Raw genomic sequence first — 20,705 nt, 5'->3', positions numbered from 1 at the left:
TGCAACCACTTTGAAAAATGCTTTTTTGATCTTCTTGTGGGAAATACCAAGAGCTGAGAGCAGAATGAGGTCAGTAATAATGAAATTTTAGAAGGTAATCTTGAATTCAGTTGTAGCCAAACAAAAGATGATTTTTCACTGGTAAGTTTACAGAACGTGAACTGAAGGGCTCAAGTTATCCTATATAATAAAAAGGTAATATGCACATTGACCATAACGGCAGAACGACTGGAATGACTGGTCACTATGACGCCCACTGACCACCAGGGGACAGACGCTCAACGCAGGAGCTGCCCCCTGGTGGTCAGTGTGCTCCCACAGGGGGAGCTCCGTTCAGCCACAAGCTGGGGTAACAACTGCAAGCGCAGCGGCAGTGGCAGGAGCTTCTCCTGCCTCCGTGGCAGCGCTAAGGATGTCTGACTGGGCCCAGGGAGAGCGGGCCTAAGCCATCCGTCAGACATCCTCTGAGGGATCCCTGGCTGCCAGAGGGATGTCTGACTGCCAGCTTAGGCCTGTTCCCCCCAGGGAGCGGGCCTAAACTGGCAGGTGGATATCTCCCGAGGGGTCCCGGACTCTGGGAGGGCGCAGGCCGGGCTGAGGGATCACCCTGAGTGCACGAATTTTCGTGCATCGGGCCTCTAGTTTATAAGAATACATTTGTGTGACAAAAAATGCTGATACATGAAGTTTGAGGTGTCTGAGAGTTTACTACCTAGTCTTTGTTGCCTTTTTGCTTTGAGACTCCCTAGATATCTTGCTTAACCTTTACCACTTCTCTGCATTGCTGACATGTTGGCATGTCACATCAGAGAGAGGAGGCACTTACTCTGTACTTCCTCTCTTCTTCGAATCTGTCCTCAAACTTCCGGATCTTCTTTTTAAGGCTCTGAATCCTTCGCGTGAGCTGGGCAGGTGTCAGGTCCTCGTGTTCGTCATCGTAGGACCCCAGAGAGCAGCTCCGTTGCCTGTGAGGGGCACCCTTGAGTCAGCTCCCCAGCAGTGAGTCACTGCCTGCTGGGAAGAGCTGGGGGATGAGGAGGAGGCATGGAGGGGGAGGGTGTGAGCAGCCTCCCTGCTCTCTAATAAAATAAACTGGACTACGAATTTATTTTGTGACTTTGGGCTCTGTATGTCCCACCTATTAAATGGGTCTAATCTCCTCTAGTTCACATTAATAGTTAGCAAAGTTAAGACTGAAATGTCTGCTGTGGACTTCAAAGTTAAATTTGAGAGAGCTTTGGAAAGGAGGTGCCAACGGGAATTCAGTATGTGATGTTGCAGTTGGGCCATAGTTCAGCTGAGGAACTACGATGAAGCCCGTGTCCCAGGAGGGAGAATTTTAAATATATTCCTTCACAGACTTACAACGTAATTAAGAGAAATTATTGCCCATCAGCCATGACTATCCTAATGATGATGCATTTGCTGATCAACAAAAAGAAACCTACCTCATGAAAGAGTGGGAATTTGGGGGAGAAGGAGGCACTTCCGTGTCATCCAGGTATTGCCTACTCTGCCCATAACTGTAGAACCGGGGAGAGATCATGGGGTCGCTATCTTCGTCCAGAAGCTGACGAATGAGACGCCCGGCTGGTGGGGAGAGGGGCGCATCGTCAGAGTCCCCGTTCTCCTGCTGCCATGAGGACAAAGCAGGCACGGGATCTGGAAAATAATGAGGGTTAAGAGGTCAAAATCATTCTTTAAAAAAATATACATATGTATTTTTTTATTGATTTCAGAGAGGAAGAGAGAGGGAGAGATATAGAAACATCCGTGATGAGAGAGAATAATTGATCAGCTGCCTCCTGCACACCCTCCATGGGGATCAAGCCCACAACCCAGGCATGTGCCCTGACCGGGAATCGAACGGTGACCTCCGGGTTCATAGGTCGACACTCAACCACTGAGCCATGCCAGCCGGGCCAAAATCATTTATTAAAGCACAACTGTTTGCCAAGTTTTCTGAAAGCATTAGGAGGCAATGAATTTAAGAGGCACAGAATGGTTTCTCATTTTAGATTTAAGGTTCTGACTAGACACACTATGTCCCAACCAGAATCACCAAATTGTCCGAGAGTCATCCTCCTCCTCCTCCTATCTCCATCCTCACTTGCTTTCAAAAGAGAATTTGCTAGGGCTGCCCTTAGGAACAGCCTTGAAGGAGCAATGGGTCTGTCCCGACTCCCCGCTGCAGGTCACTGGCGGGAACTTTCCACACGTTCTTACGGAAAAGAAATGCGTCAGGGAGGAAGAGACTTGGCATCTTGGCTATCCATCTTTCATTAATGTCCAGCTAAGGCATCACAGTAATTGTGAGTGAGCCCATGATTTAAGAGCTTGTGCCTTCCACTGAGGTTTAGGGAAGCTGTTTCGTGTGCTTCTGCTTAGTGGTTGGGGTTAGCATGTTTAAAATGCATGTTTCGACTGCTTTTCAGTAGAAATTTCAGAAGCAGCTCAAGAATACAGTTAAAGTAGGATATACAAATTAATTAAAAATAAAAGGAGAGAAAAGATGAATGCCTTACAAAGGACAAATCTGTACAAATTATCTTAGATGATCTTTAAGGAAAAGACATACTCAGTACAAAAATCCTGATTTACGATTTTGGGAGTGAATAGGGTGATATTCATTTGTACTTAACTGCAAGATCCACCTTCATATATTCCTTTCCTTATTAAAAAAATCCTATCTAACATATTTTAAAGTTAGATCTCAGATGATGTGGGGTATTTCTAATACTCTAGGCATTAAAAAAGGTTATGCTTTAAATACAATTGTGGATCACTATGATTTACACAAGGCTAAGATTTGGCCATGATTTTAGATTCTGGCACAGAATGGATTCCCACAGTCTGAATCATGGAACAATTGCTCCTTCAGCTATCAAAGTATTTATAACATCTACAAAATTATCTTCAACAAGTGCTACTCAGCATTTTATTTTAAAAGATCATATTATAATCATAGAACATTACAGCTTGTTGAAACTTCGTACATATCTACTCTAGTGATTATTCAACCGGCTGCACATTAGGGGCACACAAGGTGATAGAAGTTAACTCCTAACATACAGGTCCTCACACCACACAATTAAACAGAATTTTTAGATGAGGGCCCAGATATGTAAGACACACACACACACACACACACACACACACACACTTAAAAGCTGCACAAGTGACACCAAATGCAGTCAGTTTTGAGAACCACTGATTCAACCCAACAGATTACAGATAAGGAAAATGAAACCCAAAGAGGTTAAGAGCAAATACCTAATCAATGATAACAGCTGGGACTAGAAACTAAATCTCCTGACTCTAGGACAGTGCTTCAATTTAGAACGTGCCAGGTGCTTCAATAACAAGGATGACTGTATGAATCTGTTGAAGACCCCACTGTGTCGTAGGAGAGATAAGCACATTAATGAAAAAAAAAAAATTAACCTCATGTGGAATGAGGTCCCTAGTTTTATCAAGATTTAAAGAGACCCAACTTATCTGGGAACTCAGATGATAATATAAATATTTGGAAAAAAATGAAAGTGTTGAAGACAGACTTTTGCCTAGTGAGTCTCGAAAGGTGGCAGAGAATCTGTTGGTACATTTACTTGGCTGACGCTGGAGGCGCACAGGCGTGGTTTCATCATTTGTACTAAAGCTATCAGCTGGCTCCTCCTCAGTGGCAGGGCTCAGACAGGAGCAGCTCAGAACTGCCAACGTAAAAGTAAAATATGGACTGAGAGGTCAGAGGGGGAGAAGGAGAGTGGAAAGTAATCCCTAAAAATTAATAAAAATGTAGTGTTAAGGAAAATGGAACTATTAAGCTGACCAGATTGCATCTTTTCTTTCATGATAGGTCATAAAACAGCAGTCATTTTCTGCAAGGCCTAACATCGATGGAGCTGGGACAGGGAAAGGGTTAAGATGGTTTGCACAGCAACGCAGCAGACAATAACCTCACTTCAGAAAGGCCAAGGAGCAAAACAGCCAGGGGGGAGGGCAAGGTGGCTTAGCGGGACAGAGGGTGGTGGCAGACAAAGTCTGCTGTTGATATTGGCATAGGGGTGTGCTGGCTGGTTTGACATTTCTACTCTGCAACACTTACGAGTAGTTTGAAAAGGCTAAGATCCCGAAGCCTTTTAAATTGTCTGAATCTTAGCAGAGTATCTCTTAAAAAGTGTTCTAACTAATTTTTGATTTAAGTTTTCAGCTATGCGGTCTCTGTTTGCAAAATGAGTGTGTGTAACCATTAACCAAACATGTCTCCAGTAAGAGATATATTGTGATGCTGAATTAACTATAAAATACTAATCATGGAACGTAATTATGCTTATCTGATGCTTTGTGGCTCACACGGAGCCACATATCTTATTTCCTTTTGGTTAGCACAGCTGAGTTTTGTGGCTCCATTCTTTTCTTTTTTTTTTCTTTAAGTGCTTTCCCAATATTTCCAGGGCTCTTTTTTTTTTTTTTTTTAATTAGTTAGTGTTTTATTTTATTTATTTATTTTGCTTGTTTATCCTCACTGGAGGACATTTTTTTCTATTGATTTTTTAGGGAGAGTAGGAGAGAGAGGAAAAGACAGAGAGAAACATTGATGCGAGAGAAACACATCGATTGGTTGCCTCCTGCATGAGCCTGACCAGGGCCTGGGTTGGGGAGGAGCCTGCAACTGAGGTATGTGCCCTTGACCAGAATTGAACCCAGGACCCTTTGGTCCACAGGCCGATGCTCTATGCACTGAGCCAAACTGGCTAGGGCTGTGGCTCCATTCTTGACCAACCACTTCACTAACAAGAAAACCAAATGTGTTATTTTCCTAGTGCCACCAGTGGTATATATGAAATTCACAGCTAAAGAAATTCTAGCTTATGGATGACATTTTCTCTTAAAGCATACAGTTAGGGTAGATGAATTCATTTATTTCAAAATGAGAAATGGAAAACCATTATGAGTTTCATCCTTAACAAAATATAAAAGGGATTTTTAATCATTCGTCTGCATGTAGAACAGAGGTGAAGTTTCTCACCTATGTTTATATGATATCTCCTTTTTCTCTCTTTACTTATAATCTATACAGTCTTATAATTTAAGGCTCCTATTCAAAAGAGTTATATAATTACATGTAATATACAGTATAATACGTTCAATATAATGAAAGAATCTATAAAACCAACTGTTCCTGTTTTATTTTGAAATGATCTCAAAATACAAGGCTATCTCATGTTTTGATCGTTGGCACTCACATATAAAAATGAGAAAGAAAAAAAACCAAAAACGGAACAGTGTGGCACATGATAGACTCGGTCCTGGGGACTCCCAATTGCTGGTTTGGGAAATGTTTTGCATCTTAACCAGTAATTTTAGAGCAACAAAACAGACAAAGATATTGTAAGAAATACTGCAAGAAAACGGTTCAAAGAGAAAACAGGAAAGTTTTCAGGCTTCAAATTGGATGTTCCTCCTGAAGGACCGCATAAAACAAATAAATGTGTTTTCCTACCCAGACCAGGATTCCCCGGGGGCAGTGGTTTTTATTTCAGCCGTGTGTCTTGTCACAAAGAACTCTGGACATAAGTATCGCGTGTATCTCTATTAAAAATTAATCCACCCAGGTCAGCTGACATCACGGCAGGTCAGAGATAACGGAGGGAAGAGCTGTATGCTTGCTTCCTAAGGGACAAAAAAGAGGAGCTCCTGGGGGAATCCCAATTCAGACACCACAGCACACGTGGAAATAGAGGAAACCCACTGCCGAGAGAGGGAGCCGTTGGGGTACAGCTCCTCTCGGGGTAGCTGGCTGGATCCATTTATGATACTAAAGGAAACGGAGATGATTTACTTCTAAGAAATCTGCACAGAATTAAGGGAGCTGACAGTTCTCCACATCTAATTTCCAATGCTATATTATTTGGAGTCATTACTACTTGGCATAGTGTTATCATACAGCTTTCAAATGCTAGAAGGTATTGCACATCCCAGACACAGAGAGAGGTCAGCCCCAATGGAGAGGGATCTTTACTGGGGGAATTCTTTTATAAAGTTTTCCTTGGCGTTTCAAAATTTAATCTTCGAACATTGGTAATTCTATTCAATTGTCCAAACAATCTAGCAAACTATCAGAGTTAAAAGGGACCTTAGGCATCAACTTTATCAATCCAAATTTAATTCTTCAACTTCCTATATCTGCATTGCCCCTATTTGCCAATTTAATAAGCAGGCCTGCAATAGCTTCATTTAAGTCGTTAAGAAATGTGTGAACCAGAACAGGGCTGAGGACTTACTGACTTTGGTTCATCCATCTGCACATTAAAGCAGAGTTGCTTCACCAGTTACTAAGTCTCTATTCTACCTGACTGTCTTCTGTCCCCTCCACATTTCTGACAAGGCTGCCACTAGTCCCAGTTAAAGAAAGAACCAACAGAGGCCTCTTCAAATGCACCATTGCCCTAATACAGAACAAGAAAGGAAGAAGGAAAAAAAGGAAGGAAGGAAGGGAAAGAAAGGAAGAAAGGAAGAGAAAGGAAGGAAGGAAGGGAAAAAAAAAGTTGGTGTGACATGATTAGTCCTTGGTAAATCTGTGAGGGACCTAGTACGTAATTACTGACTTCTGTGTTCAGAGCCATCCATGATTATTATGTAGAAATGGGGTCTGGTTTCAAAGAGGGCAAACTTGAGCTGTTTTTTCCTGAAACTGTACTTGGAAATGTTTATGAAAGATAGTAATAACATCAGCTAACATTCACATAGTGCTTTCTAAGTGCCCACACTGTGATGGGCACTTTGCATATAATAGCTCATTTAACCCTTGAACAAACTTACTTAGTAGATACTGTTATATCTATTATTGACTGTTATAATTATTTAAAGATGGGGAAGTTAGGCCAAAACTGAGGCATGTTTACTAACAACACTGGTTAAGTAGAGGAGCCAGGATTTGAACCCAGGATGAGCCTGGCTCTTCACCGTTATGGTCTACTGACTGCCAGGATACAATGCTTAGAAAGAGGTATCAGAGTAGAAGTCAGGAGACTTTGTTATCTTGAATCATCATTTTGGTTCTTTTGGTCTCCACTTTCTTATCTATATAATGAGAAGGTTCAACTGGAAGATCTTTAAGATCCCTTGCTGCTTTTCTATCATTCTTTTAGATTTTCTCTTTCCAAAGTTATTTTCGATAAGCAGTAGTGGTGAATAAGACATATGGCGTATTCTATGCCCTTTAAAAATGTTCTTTTAAAATTAATTTCACCAGGACAAATCTAATAGAGTAGCTGAATATTCAGATTTCAATGCTTCCACAAATGGATTCCCCCAAATCCACATGAAGTGGCTGATTAGGAGCATTCTAATTATGCAACTTTGATGAGCTTTAAATAACAAAAAAAAAAAAAATACTATATCTAATTTATGTACTTATTTAATTTTGGAGAGTGGAAATAATAATAGTGATGATGATGATGATGATGATGATATGTAGATAGATCAATTAATGTGCCCTAATACACAGCTGCATGGGGGGAGAGGGGAGAGGAAAGTACATATTATTTATCTGCCAACAACCATGATTAGACTCTGATCCTACCTTCCCTTTGAGAGGGTTCCACTCTAGGTAGCCTACAGAATATATTTATTGGTTTCCTTTCATTTTTTGTTTTCCTGGTACAATGTATCCCAGAAACTAGAGAACGCCATTCCCACATGGGCTGGTCATGAAGTACTGTCTCCCCTGATATTCTACAATTCTGCATGGATGAGAGAGTGTGAGTTATGGTGTGGGGATGGGAAACAAACATGCAAACCAAACAGAGGGGTTACTCCAAGGGAGGCTTGAGCCTGGTGGTGGAGATGGGTGGGTGGAGATTGGCTTATATGGTTCCGGTAGCTATCACTTCCACTCCCATAATTCTGTTGCATTGATTTCACATTCATGGTTAAAGTTAGTGCAAAGTTTATTCCTTACTGGAAAAATCACCATTTTGTTTGTTTCTTATTGAAGCTATAAGAAAGATGATATTTTAGTGACTGAACTTACTGCTCTCATCTTAACTATACTTCATGCAAAAAATCCTCTGTTTTAACTATACTTATAACTATGTTACCGTTATAATATATGTAACTTGAAATTTAAAATAAATATATGATAAAAATGGCCACTGAAAGCTGTTACCAAATGATCAAAACAGCCTTGAAATGAGCCTATGTAGATTTTTAAGATATGCAAGTTCAATGACAAATGCAGGAATTGATTTAAAAAAAAAAAGTTAAAGCATGTCATCTCATAAACTAATGAATAACACAACTTACATTCCTAAGCCTATTAAAAATATATTTTCCCCAATAAGCTTTTTCTTTATTTTATCTAGTTTCCCAATACAAAATAAAAATGTTGGGGCCTTCATATTACTATTGTTTATCTGGAAGAAAGTTCTTAATATTAAGTTGTGAAATAATTTTGAGGAAACTATAAGTTAACTTTCAACCACTCTGGGGAACATTTTCAGCTTTTTATTTGCCTCTTAAACTATGTTGGAAGAGATTATAAATTTATGATTAACCAAGATAAAAATAATCAAACAGTCCATTTTAGGAGGAAGAGGAAGAACCTACCTGCCTCTTAACTGAGTAAATCATCAAGACAATAACCAAGAATTCAAGGTTAATTTGAATTCAGACCAAAAATCCTAGTTCTTATTAGAGCTTTATGTTAATGTTATGGGGAGACCATATTACTGAAAACCAAATACAGCATTTGTTTTGACTACTGCTTTTTTCTTTTATTTGGGCTAAAGTGGCTATTATGGTACTATCTGGGGGGGAGGAGAGGGGAGAGTGGTGTTTATAATGTCTGAATTAAAAACATACCAGGTTATTTCAAACCACACAAAACAAAAAGAAGAACAACAAAATACTACCAGGAATGTATCACTTAAAAACAAAACAAAAATCCTGCATTTCGAAATTTCCCCACCAGTGAATGTATCATGAGCTGGGAAGATCTCACAAAAGTCTCAGTCCTACAGCCTAACTATATGCAAACAACTAGAATGTGTTTCTTAGATTGAAAAGAGGGAAAACTGGAATAAAAAACAGCTTTCGCTTCATTAAGCCCCGGGTGCCAGGAGCATAATAATGGAACTGCTATTGTTCACCTTGTGGTCTTTTTAGTTCACCATTTGGTAGCTCATCTAAGATCATTACCACAACGAGCACTTTTTGGTTAAAAAATAAAATGAAATAAAAAAGGAGGGGAGGAGGAGAAGAAACAAGGAAACCCCGGCACTTTTAACAGATTGCTTTCTCACAGTTGTGCTTCTCTGCTCAGTCACTGTGTTAAGGCATGTGCTGCTCTGAGCCGAGAAGCCTGACTTCTCCCTCTCTGCAGCCTCCAACGCATGCCTTCAGAGGCAGATGGGCATTTGTTCTGGACACGCACTGATCTGTGTGTGGATGTGAACACATGCATAGTGAGAGAGAACGGCAGCTTGGAACTGTTCCAATATCCTTCCTGGAATATGGCTTTGACACGGCGAGGATACCCTCTTCTTCCTTACGAGTACATTTCTAACGTTTTCACCAAAAATCTCGAGAGAAAACCATCTGAAACACTGTACTAAAGGCATTCCATAAGAAACACTTTTATTCAGTGTTCTCTTTAATGAGCAGAACCCTTATGCTTGCTGATCTGTATTTTAAAAAAAAGTCTATAATAACAAGCATAGAAACACAACAAAGCAAACCAAAACAGCCCTGAAAAGTGGGAAGGAGATTTAATGAAGAAGGTCGATGGCTGGCATGCAGGGGGGTGGGGGACAAAGGGTTACACCGAGATGAAATCCTAAATGCGTACCAGCTCCTTAGGACTCTGCTTGGTACTATTAGAGGGAAGACGCTCCCACACAGCAGCACTCCCGGGGAGTGGAAAAAGAAAAAAATAAGGGCTGCAAGGTGACACTGTGATAAAGGGCAAGCACGTTTTCCTCCTTAGAGTGCAATCACTCTCGGCAGCACTAAACACGACACACCCTGTGCCGGGAGAAGGATTTTTCAGTCATTTAGAAACGCAGCCACTTCTGCACGCAGAGCTGTCCCTCTCACCCACACAAGCCCCTCGTCTACACTCATTTCCATATGCTTTTCCCTCCTGAAGTCACCCAGGCGTCCGGAGGCGACCCTACCTGCCCAGCTCTTTCCCTCACACAAGGCGGTCAGGTCCAGCTGGGGCCCTTCCAGGACGAAGCTCTCCTGCTGGGTGTCGGCATCAGGAGCCCGCTGCAGTTTGGAGTCGGGGATGCTGGGGTGCTCCTGGATCTTCATGGTGGGGCTCTGCAACAACAACACAGTGTCCCTCAGTCCCTCTTGCTCACCACCACCCAAACATGTCCGCAGCAATTCCACTCGGTCCGGATGAAACCTCCCGAGCCACTGCTGCTGATGCACCTGGCGCAGGAGCCAACATCAGAGCCCGATGCCCCGGGCTATTAGCTGGTCCCTCGCGAGCACCAAGCGACCGTCCCTCTGCGCTCCTTCAACTTTTCTTCGGCCAGAAAGACAAGCTGGTCTCCCCGGGCCGCTCCTCCTGACAACCGCAGGCGGCTGGCGGTCTCGAGGATCACCGACTGGGGCCAGAAACGAGGGTGAGGAGTTTGTGTTTCCTTAAAGGAGCGCGGCTCTCCAGACTGTAAACAGCCACCCCCCCCTACCGAGGCTGCGAAGGCTGCAGGAGCCGCAAGGTGTCTTCAGCCAGCAGACTTCTTTGCCCCTTGGGGGGAACAGTCCCCAAAGGCCAGGGCCGAGAGGCTGTGGGCGCTGCCCGCCCGCCCTGCAGGCTTGGATCAATTCGGCGGAGCGCGCTGCACAGTCCCAGATTTCCTGCGGTTGTTTTCTCCCCGAGAGTGGGGAGAGCAGACTATTTATGGAGGAGCGCTGGGTATTAAAGAACCGTTGCGCAAATTCAAATAGCACAGAGGTTTGGCACCTTATCTCAGCTAGCAGTAAGGAATATGGACTCTGGAAATGAGCCAGAATTATACAGGGAGCACAACAATTTTTTTTTTTTTTTTTTTTTTTTAGTAAAAAGCCAAGGGCTGCCAAGTTAGCGATGATGCATAATTTATATCTAACAAATATGTAACTGTCACTTGTTTTCCTACTATTAATCTACTCTGAGTATTAAGTACTTGGCTACCCTTGGCTTTGCTTACTGGAAAGCAAGTATACCAGGCTGGAATATCTGGGGGAAGGGACACCCTCCCCCAAAGGCTGCTATTTTAGCTAAGTGATTTTATGTTCTGAAAATTACCCTGAAATGAATTATTTTTTTTTTTTTTTACCCTGATCTTTTGGTATCTTGCAAGCCCAAACACTGTCACTCTCCTCTCTTTCACAAAATTATAAACAGAAGTGCTTACCCACTAACATAGTTCTCAAGTAGCACTTAACCTGTACCGAAGATTTTCTTGGCGAAAAACTGGAAATTTACTTTAGCAAATACACCATGGTTAAATGAAAAAGACAAAAAAACATCTGGAAGTCATAAATGATTCCATAATGAGAAATGTTCTTATGCTTAAAATAAAGTGCTACTAACATTTCCAGCTACTTTTAATAGCTATTCAGCCTACTTTAATATCACCAGGGGAATGGCCAGAGCTTTTACAACGACCATGAAATGATGCACAAGGACTGGCATTCTCTTCACATTTGGGATAAGATGAAATCTCATCTCTCACTTTATGGTGAGCTACTCAAGTCAGATAGAAGTGCCAAGTGAACCTTGGACTTTAAGACACTTCAAAAATGCTGCTTGTCTAGTGCGGGGGGGAGGGGGGACCCAGATTATGCATTTATGCTACAAGAATTACTTGTTCCTTGAGCTGCATCCTAAGTAACCAGTGCTGAGTGACTAATCGGGTGTTCAGCTTTTTCCAAGTTACAGGGCCAATCTGCCACCAATTGTGTGGTGTGTGTGTTAGAATCTGCATACAGCAAATAAACATTTTCTTAATGAAGATTTATGACAGCTGCTACACTTAGAGTCATAAAAAGGTAGGACCATAGGAAGTGCGATTCTGTGCTGGAAGTCTGGCATTTTCTTCACATGCACTGTGACCGAGCCCCCGGGGCTGTGCAGCAGGGGAACAGACAGGGGCTTTGCTCACGGCAGACCTGGGTTTGACGTGTGACGGCCGGTCACTAGCCTGGTGCCCCGGCTGGGCCACTTCACTTCCCTGAGCCTCCATTTCCTGATCTGTACAACCTGGCAATCACTCCAATCTGGCGAGGCTCCTTTGAAGGTCTGAGAGAAGGTCTGACCGGCCTCCAGCAGGGTGCTCGGAGCACAAGACACACCAGTGGGAGCGATCATTCTTTGTTACTACCAGGCACCCTGTGAAGAGGAGTGAAACGTCGGCACGTCTCCAGGTGCTGGAGAAAGGAGCTGGGGAAGAGCCTACACAACACGCTTTGAGATGACATGTGCTACAAGAAAGGGGGAGCAGAATTTTAGGGGCATTATCAAAACAATTAGAGAACAGAACCACTTGTGTTCCCGTCAGGTGTCAGCAACAGCAGTTTTGATTTGGGTGCGGACAGTGTGGGTCGGAGCGGCTGGGGAGGAGGGTACCCGTGCAGTGTGGGTCGGAGCGGCTGGGGAGGAGGGTACCCGTGCAGTGTGGGTCGGAGCGTACAAAGGCAGGCGGGGCAGCAGGGTACCCGTGGTCACAACAGAAGAAGAGGTTCCTGGTGGCCAGCCCTGGGGATCAAAGGGGGATGGCAGATGCTGAGGGTGTTGGGTAAGCAGAGGGTGGACTGAGAAAGGCGTGTATACCGGGCTAAGTTTGGATTTTATGCTGTAGGAGATAATGGAAAGCCATCGAAGGATCTTAAACACAGAGTAATAATGGCAAAATGTGTGTTGCTCTGCTGATGGGAATGGGTGCTGGTAGGGAGAGCTACAGGCCTATGAGCTGGGCTGTGCAGGCCACCAGGGTTCACTCCCTGAACGCATCACTGGCTCTGCTCCCCGCAGTGCCCGTCCCCCCTCAGGGCACTGTAGTGCTTGACATCATACATGCAACATCCTGAGATTCCACACATATACAAACTAATGTAAAAATGCATACTTTTTATGATTGCTACATCTGAATTAGCACCAATTTCAAAGTAAGAAAATTAAAAAATTTTTTCTTTATTTTCTTTTTCCAAAACATAAGAATTTTTATTCATTCCTTCAACAGCATGGTTTGGGGCACCCACTCTATGCTGGGCTCTGTGTAAGACTTGCAAGCTTCCTGCGCTGAGAGAGCTGGCATTCAGGGGAACAGGTTCAAGTACATTCAGGCAATTTTGGTGTAATACACTAATGGACCACCTTGTGAATTAGTGAGCTGCCCGCCCTTCAGTGTTCAAATAAAGTCTGAGAGTCAGGCATGTGGGAGAGGGAGAGAGTACCACCCTGGGTGGGATGCTAGAATAGATAACCTCTGTAAGATTCTACTCTTCTAACAAAGGGAATCACATCAAAATTGTATTACTTTATTCAATAATACTATATGTCACAAACTACATATGTATAACAGGGCTGTGCATTACATGTCAGCTGCATACAAAGAAAATTTATTTACTCATTCATTTAAGAAATAATTTTTGAGTACCTACTATGTGCTAGACAGGCACAAAACTTTAGTGGACAAAATAAGGCCTCTGTCCTAATGAACCATACAGAAGAGGACAGTTAATCAGAAAAAAAAAAAAAGTCAGGTAGCGATATGGACTATGGAGAAAAATAAAGCAGGGTAAGAAGGCTGGAGAGAGGGGTCAAGGTCTGTTATTTTATATTAGTGGCCTGGTGCATGGGATTCGTGAACTGGAGGGGCGGGGGGCGTGGCCTGCAGGGATAGGCCTGCTCTGGGAGTGCCACTCATCCCGGTCAGCTGAGCGGTGCTCCCACTATGGTAGCACACTGACCACCAGGGGGCAGCTCCTGTGTTGAGTGTCTGCCCCCCGGTGGTCAGTGTGACTCATTACGACTGGTCGACCGGTTGTTCTGGTCGTTCTACCTTTTGGTCCCTGGGCTTTTATTACATAGGATTGGGTGGTTAGGGAAGTCCTTTCCAATATGAGCAGAGACCAAGGAAACAAGTGAGCACGCCATCGATGGAAAGAGCACTCCAGGAAGAGGGAAAGCAAGTGCAAAGGTCCCGAGGCATGATTGTTTTGTAGCCTTTGAGGACTAGCAAAGAAGTCATTATACCTGGAGTCAGGGTCACCCCATTTGCGCATTTAGTATGTGCACTGTAGCACATATAATGGGATATCATTCATAACGGAGACCTATGTCAACTTACAGGGGCTTTTGGACTTCCTGGCTGATTTCCTACACACCAGTGGAGCGGTCCCTCCTACACAGCCCCGCACCAGCCCCCCAGCCATGGACACACTTGGCACGGCACTCACTCACCAGCACACGCGCATGCTCAGCCTGTCCTGCCGTGCCCTGACCATCCCTGAGGCCGCTCTTTCACTTGCCTGCTGCCCGCAGAGTCCCGATTCCCAGGTTCTGCCTCCACTGGTCTCTGAACCTGCCACGGCTGCCTGGCCGGCGGCTGCAGAGTGGACTCCTGGTGTGGGTGCAGGGCTTATGCACAAGGGACCAGCAATGCTGCTCAGGGGCTGCCCCGGGGAAGCTGGGCTCTGTAGCAATAGACTAGCAGAAAGCAACTCTCCCTTCAGACGCTGGTCAGCCTCGGCTGGGTGAGGCACCTCGCCAGACTGTTCCACTCCTCTAGCCCTTACAATACATACTGCACTTGTCTACTTGCTTGTCTGTTTCTCCTACTAGATAATTAATGTTAAGATGTTAGGCACATTCTCAAGTACCAAAACATTTTTAGTTTCAACTTTTGTTCTTTATACGTCTTGCAGCCTCAGTTAAATCAGAGAGTACGTAAAGTCAATTTCACAATTTTCAACTGAGATGTCACACATTAAACCCTTGTCAAAATGATGTGCCATATGAAAACACACTGAGTATTCATGTACTGAAATAAACGGACTGGCTCTTAGGAGAGACAATATGGTATGGCAGATAGGGGATGGGTTTCACAGTCAGAGATGTGATTTTAAATAACCAGCTTAGTAGCTGTAAGATCTTTAGTGGGTAAACCTCTTTGTACTTTAGCTTCTTTTCTCTAATATAGGAAGAAGACTTGGTAAAGTTGTTGTGATGATTAAATTAAAAAAATGTATAAAAGCAGTCATCCCAGAGTAACTGTAAAAAGAAATGTTATTTGCATTTATACACTATCCTCCTTTTGCATTCATTTGGCACATGTTTATGGAACACGTACTATGTCCTAGGCACTGGGATGACAAGAGCTAACAAGATAATGGTCACAGGAATAAAAAAATTATAACTATGTGGTGATGGATATTAACTATACTTGCTGTGGTGATCATTTCACAATATATACAAATGTCAAAGCATATTGCAGACCTGGAACTAATATAATGTTATATGGTAATTGTAACTCAAAGATCTGATAATAGAATTTAGCATGGGAGGCAGACATTGAACACATAAGTGCCAAGTATCATGCATGTTCTAAGAGAAATACCCAGTATGCTAACCAACAAATAATGAGCGAGCTCACCTTGCCTGGGGCCTCAGGTAACATTCCTCATTAGGGTCAAGGAACCATTAACTATCCCCAGACTTTATTGATCCTGCCCCCTCCCTGGCTTCAAACAGTTGAAAAATTCCCCTCCCCTCCTCCCTCCCTGCACAGGACACGGATAAGAAGCCTAACTGAGAGCTTAGCAGAGCCAGGAATGACGAGGTCATGGAGTGCCCTGAATAATGCAGTTTGCACAGGAAGGAACCACACACTGTTAATAGAAGGACCACATGGAACCATAAATATTTACTGTTTGGCCTGACAAGAGAGGAAAATGGACATAACAAATTTTCAAAATCCATGTGAACTGCAAAGCTTCAGTCATCTTTCAAGACTGGATGGAACCAGAAATGAATCTAAACAAATAAAGCCTTTCAGTTTTTCTGGTTCTAGTATTATAACCAATAACAAAATCCTAAAGCTTCCATGAAATACAGTGAGGTTGAAATAACAGAGCCGTCCATTTCATAAATACTTGTTAATGAATGGGTCTATTTCAGAATCTATCTCAGACTTTCTCAGGGAAAAATGAAGTCTGCACTTAAGATCTTGTGATCAATATTAATCCTCAGCCTTGCCTTCTCTCCTTTCTCCCTCTCCTCTCTTCTTTATGCTTTATTTTTTTTTGAAGCAGGATTATTTACTATGAATGTCTTGTTTGTTATCGAAGGTATGCTCCTAAGCTCTCCTAAGCAGTAGGTTTAGAATGCATGAAGAATGTAAAAGTATCTTTGAATAATTTAACCTTCATTAACCTTATACTACTGACATAAAATCTCCCCCAGATAATGCAATGCCCTTCCATGTAGTTAATAATTCTTACATAGTTTGCTTTTTGACAAAATGATTTAAGTATAAATTTATAGTTTTACTATTATGGATTTTATACTGAAGCATAATATATTTCCACAATAGAAAATAACTTATCGAAGGAATCAAATAGAAGTGTAAGGTGCCGAAAACCGGTTTGGCTCAGTGGATAGAGCATCGGCCTGCGGACTCAGGGTCCCGGGTTCGATTCCGGTCAATGTACCTTGGTTGCAGGCACATCCCCAGTAGGGGATGTGCAGGAGGCAGCTATCGATGTTTCTCTCTCATTGGTTTCTAACTCTCTATCCCTCTCTCTTCCTCTCTGTAAAAAATCAATAAAATATATAAAAAAAAAAAAAAAGAAGTGTAAGGTATAAACTCCATTTAAACAGAAGTCTGAAAATCCGTATTTTCAGGGATAATTTTTAGAACCCAGAATTTGCTAGTTTTAAGGATGACTTCTTTTCTGGATCCTTTCAGTGGTTAATATAGTTTAAAAATAAAAGACAATAATGTGGTGAAGACCTGGGGTGGGGCAGGGGCTCAGTGGAGGGGGGCAAAGAGTGGGGGGCGGGGGCGGGGAAAGGGAGGACATCTGTAATACTGTCAACAATAAAAAATTTATAAAATAGCCGAAACCGGTTTGGCTCAGTGGATAGAGCGTCCGCCTGTGGACTGAAAGGTCCCAGGTTCGATTCCGGTCAAGGGCATGTACCTTGGTTGTGAGCACATCCCCAGTAGGAGGTGTGCAGGAGGCAGCTGATCAATGTTTCTCTCTCATCGATGTTTCTAGCTATCTATCCCTCTCCTTTCCTCTCTGTAAAAAATCAATAAAAATATATTTTAAAAAATTATAAAATAAAAAATAGAAAAAAATAAACAAAAGAACATACCCAAATAAATCATACTTACAGTGTCAGCATTTTGAAGCGACTCAACTTTGTGTTTCATTATCAATATGTCACTAAACAGATTTTAGTACAAACCATTTAAGAAACTCAGATAAGGCCGTGGCTGGGTAGCTCATTTGGTTAGAGCCTTGTCCCGACACACCAAGGTTGTGGGTTTGATCCCCAGTCAGAGCACATACAAGAAGCAACCAATGCATGCATAAATAAGTGGAGCAACAAACTGATGTTCTCTCTCTCTCTCTCTCTCTCTCTCTCTCATCTCCTCATCTCTCCCCCTCTAAAATCAATCAATAAAATTTTTAAAAAGAAGAAACTCAGATAAAATAGAAAATGGATAACTCTCATTCACTATCTGAGATTGCAGCAGACTCTTTCTGCATAAGATTAGTAGCATAATTATAAGAAATTGAAAAGATGAAAAACACAAGGTTAAGCCCATTTTCACTTTTCAACACATTCGTTCAAACAAAACCACATTTAAGGCTGCAAAATGATTACTTAAAAAATATAGTTGCATTTGCATCTGCATTTGCCTTGGAGAAGCAGACTCTGAGACAAGTCTCTCTTTACAGAGCATTTGAGGCTGAAGGTTAGGGCTCCTCATTCTAATGGAAATAAATACTGGTCAAAACAAGAGAGACAAACCACCTTTCCCTAACAGGTGTCATTTGCTGTATCTTGCATGAAAGTGAGAGTTTACAAGGAGAACTTAATAGACAATAATATTAACGAAGACAAATTTGCCTAATGGCCCTGGCTGGTGTGGTTCAGTTGGTTGAGTGTCATCCCATGCACCTAAAAGTTGCTGGTTCGATTCCCTGTCAGGGTACCTACAAGGCAACTGATTGATGTTTTTATCTCACATTGATGTTCTTCTCTCTCTCTCTCCCCCTCTCTCTGGCAAATCAATAAAACATATTTTTAAAATGATTTTTAAAAATTTGCCTTAAAGGAAAATTAAACTGGAAATACGGTCATCTCAATTTTGGCATGTAAATTTTGGCATCTCAATCTGATGCTATAGAAGACCTGAAATAAAATATTGGCTCAACAGAATTTGAGGAGCAGTAACCAAAGTCTAGATTTATTTTTCATCTCTGAAATTTAGAAATCATTGTGGTATTACCAGAAAACCACGTTAACTATTTCAGTTGTATAATGTTCTAGAAAGTGCCACATATATTAGAAAGTAAACAACTACAATACACTACAAACAAGGGAAAGAGGTTTTAAAATGGAAGATGGAGCTTTCACAGCCCTTCAGTAATTATGTATTTTCGTCAGTGCAAGAGGCACGTGCCTCCATGGGTAGAAAGACAATCCGACATCTTGTGGAGTGATGTCTTTTTTCCTCTTTTGGTGATTTGTGAAAGGTGACACAAGAGCTTAATCTAGATTTTAACTCACTGCATACTTTTATCTCCTAGCTAAAATTATTATGATGACCATGATTATTAATAGCGAATGCTTAAGGAGTGCCAACTGTGGGTTAGGTGCTGATTACTAACTGCACATGGGTGGCACATGTAAAAATAGGTCCTGGCACGTAAAAAAGGATTTGAGATTCTCTCTCCATGATGCAGCCACGGCCACGGGAGACAGCCACAGAAATACCAAGGCAAACTGAGTCCAGTGTGAGTTAAGTTTGCGTGCCAGTTGGGATTTATGAGTTAATGTTATGAAGTTGACATCCACAAAGGTTGACGTGTGACTGCCCTGCACCCTTTGAGCTCATAAAGAATAACAGGCACACGAGGGAAGAACTGAGAAGACCTCTCCAGGAGGCTGGCAAAGCAATTTTCTTTAAAATAACGTTCAGTGGCATGATAAGTAGGTGTTTGCGGTGATCAGAGGAAGAGAGCAGAGGAAGGATAAAGCCAGAAGAAAACAAAACAACTATATCCCAGGGAAACTAGGCTCTGAAAAAAAGGTACTTAGGGACGAGAAAAGAATGTCAGCTTGCTGCGTGGGTCCCAAGGAAGGCAGCTGGAAAGAAGAGATGAAAGAAATGGCTCAGAGAGAGGCCATTTGTGAAGTCAGAAAGAGGAATCATTCCCCTACTCTCACCTGACTGGGTTAGTTTAGAAGTACCCATGACAAGAACTGAAAAGAGGAATACGAGGAGCCCACAGCCATTAATTTCCAGCATTCTTATGGCAATTTTCATATGAATGTGCATTTTTCTATGAAGGGTCCACAGCTTTTAGATCTGTAATCTGCTAGATTATAAAACTCTATGGAGGCAGGGGCTGCAGCTGCTATGAAATCCCAGCTCCTAGCCCAGTACCCGCACATAGTAGGGCTTAATACAAGTTATTGAATAAATCCAACACTGAATTAGGTCCATGCCCAACAAAGATGAGGAATCACTGGGTTAGAGGGAGAGTTCTATGTACAATTAATACATCAAGAGTAGATTCCAGGTTGAGAAAAGCTTTAACTCTTGCCAAAAAGAAAACACAGTAGAAGGAAGGTGGAATTGGAAGCATGAGGCAGACGCGGACGGCATACACACACAAATGAAAAATGAAGCTGAGCACATGGAATGGACGCCAGAGTTGGGAGCAAGGGAACCAAATCCTCGGCTCAGCCTGGTGATGCCCTCCGAGGGCAGCAGGGAAGCCAGGCAAGTCACCAAAACTTTAAGATATAGACAACATAATGGAGCTAGATATTTTTTCCATCTTGTCTACTTAAAATAAGACACAAAACTCAGAAAATGAATTGGATTTAATAACTCAAACTGATTTTGTGATAATCTGAAAGTTAATGACATAATCCCTGTGAGAGAGCCACTAAAACTCACTGGCTATTTCAATCACTTAACAATGCATAAAATCATGGAAAATCCAACCAGTAGTTTGATGTTTTGCTTTATTTTTAGTATATTTTTTATGGATTTCAGAGAGGAAGGGAGAGGGAGAGAGAAATAGAAACATTAATGATGAGAGAGAATCATGGATCGGCTGCCTCCTGCACACCCCCCATGGGGGATTGAGCCCACAACCTGGGCATGTGCCCAGGCTGGGAACCGAACCGGGACCTCCTGGTTCACAGGTCAATGCTCAACCACTGAGCCATGCCAGCCAGGCAATGTTTTGTTTTATTTTTAAGAAAAAACCTAAAGAGAAACCTCCATGCTATTGAAGTTTATTGTGCAAGTAAACATCAAAGAATTGAAAAAGTGAAAGAATGGCATTCTTACGTTTTTTCAAGTAATATTTATGTCCCCATATTTACCTTTCCAACCAATCACAGTTCTGTCCCTTAATCACATTACCCCTTACTGACAGGCTAACAACGCCTC

The 20,705-nt window shown here is 42.3% G+C and overlaps 1 protein-coding gene across 1 annotated transcript in view; it reads right to left on the bottom strand.

Annotated features, from left to right (window-relative positions):
* Nucleotides 1-20,705, bottom strand: part of FAM13A (family with sequence similarity 13 member A) — a 254,998-nt gene that overhangs the window by 22,615 nt on the left and 211,678 nt on the right. The window contains exons 13-15 of the mRNA XM_054727491.1: nt 10,179-10,326; nt 1,449-1,662; nt 827-965 (exon numbers count right to left, since the gene is read on the bottom strand). Of these exons, the coding sequence (XP_054583466.1) occupies nt 827-965; nt 1,449-1,662; nt 10,179-10,326 (501 nt within the window). The remainder of the gene's footprint in view (nt 1-826; nt 966-1,448; nt 1,663-10,178; nt 10,327-20,705) is intronic.

The sequence above is a fragment of the Eptesicus fuscus genome, chromosome 2, assembly GCF_027574615.1.
Source record: "Eptesicus fuscus isolate TK198812 chromosome 2, DD_ASM_mEF_20220401, whole genome shotgun sequence".
Taxonomy (NCBI): Eukaryota; Metazoa; Chordata; class Mammalia; order Chiroptera; family Vespertilionidae; genus Eptesicus; species Eptesicus fuscus.
Note: the sequence above shows the minus strand (reverse complement) of the source record. Positions and strands in the feature narration are given on the sequence as shown.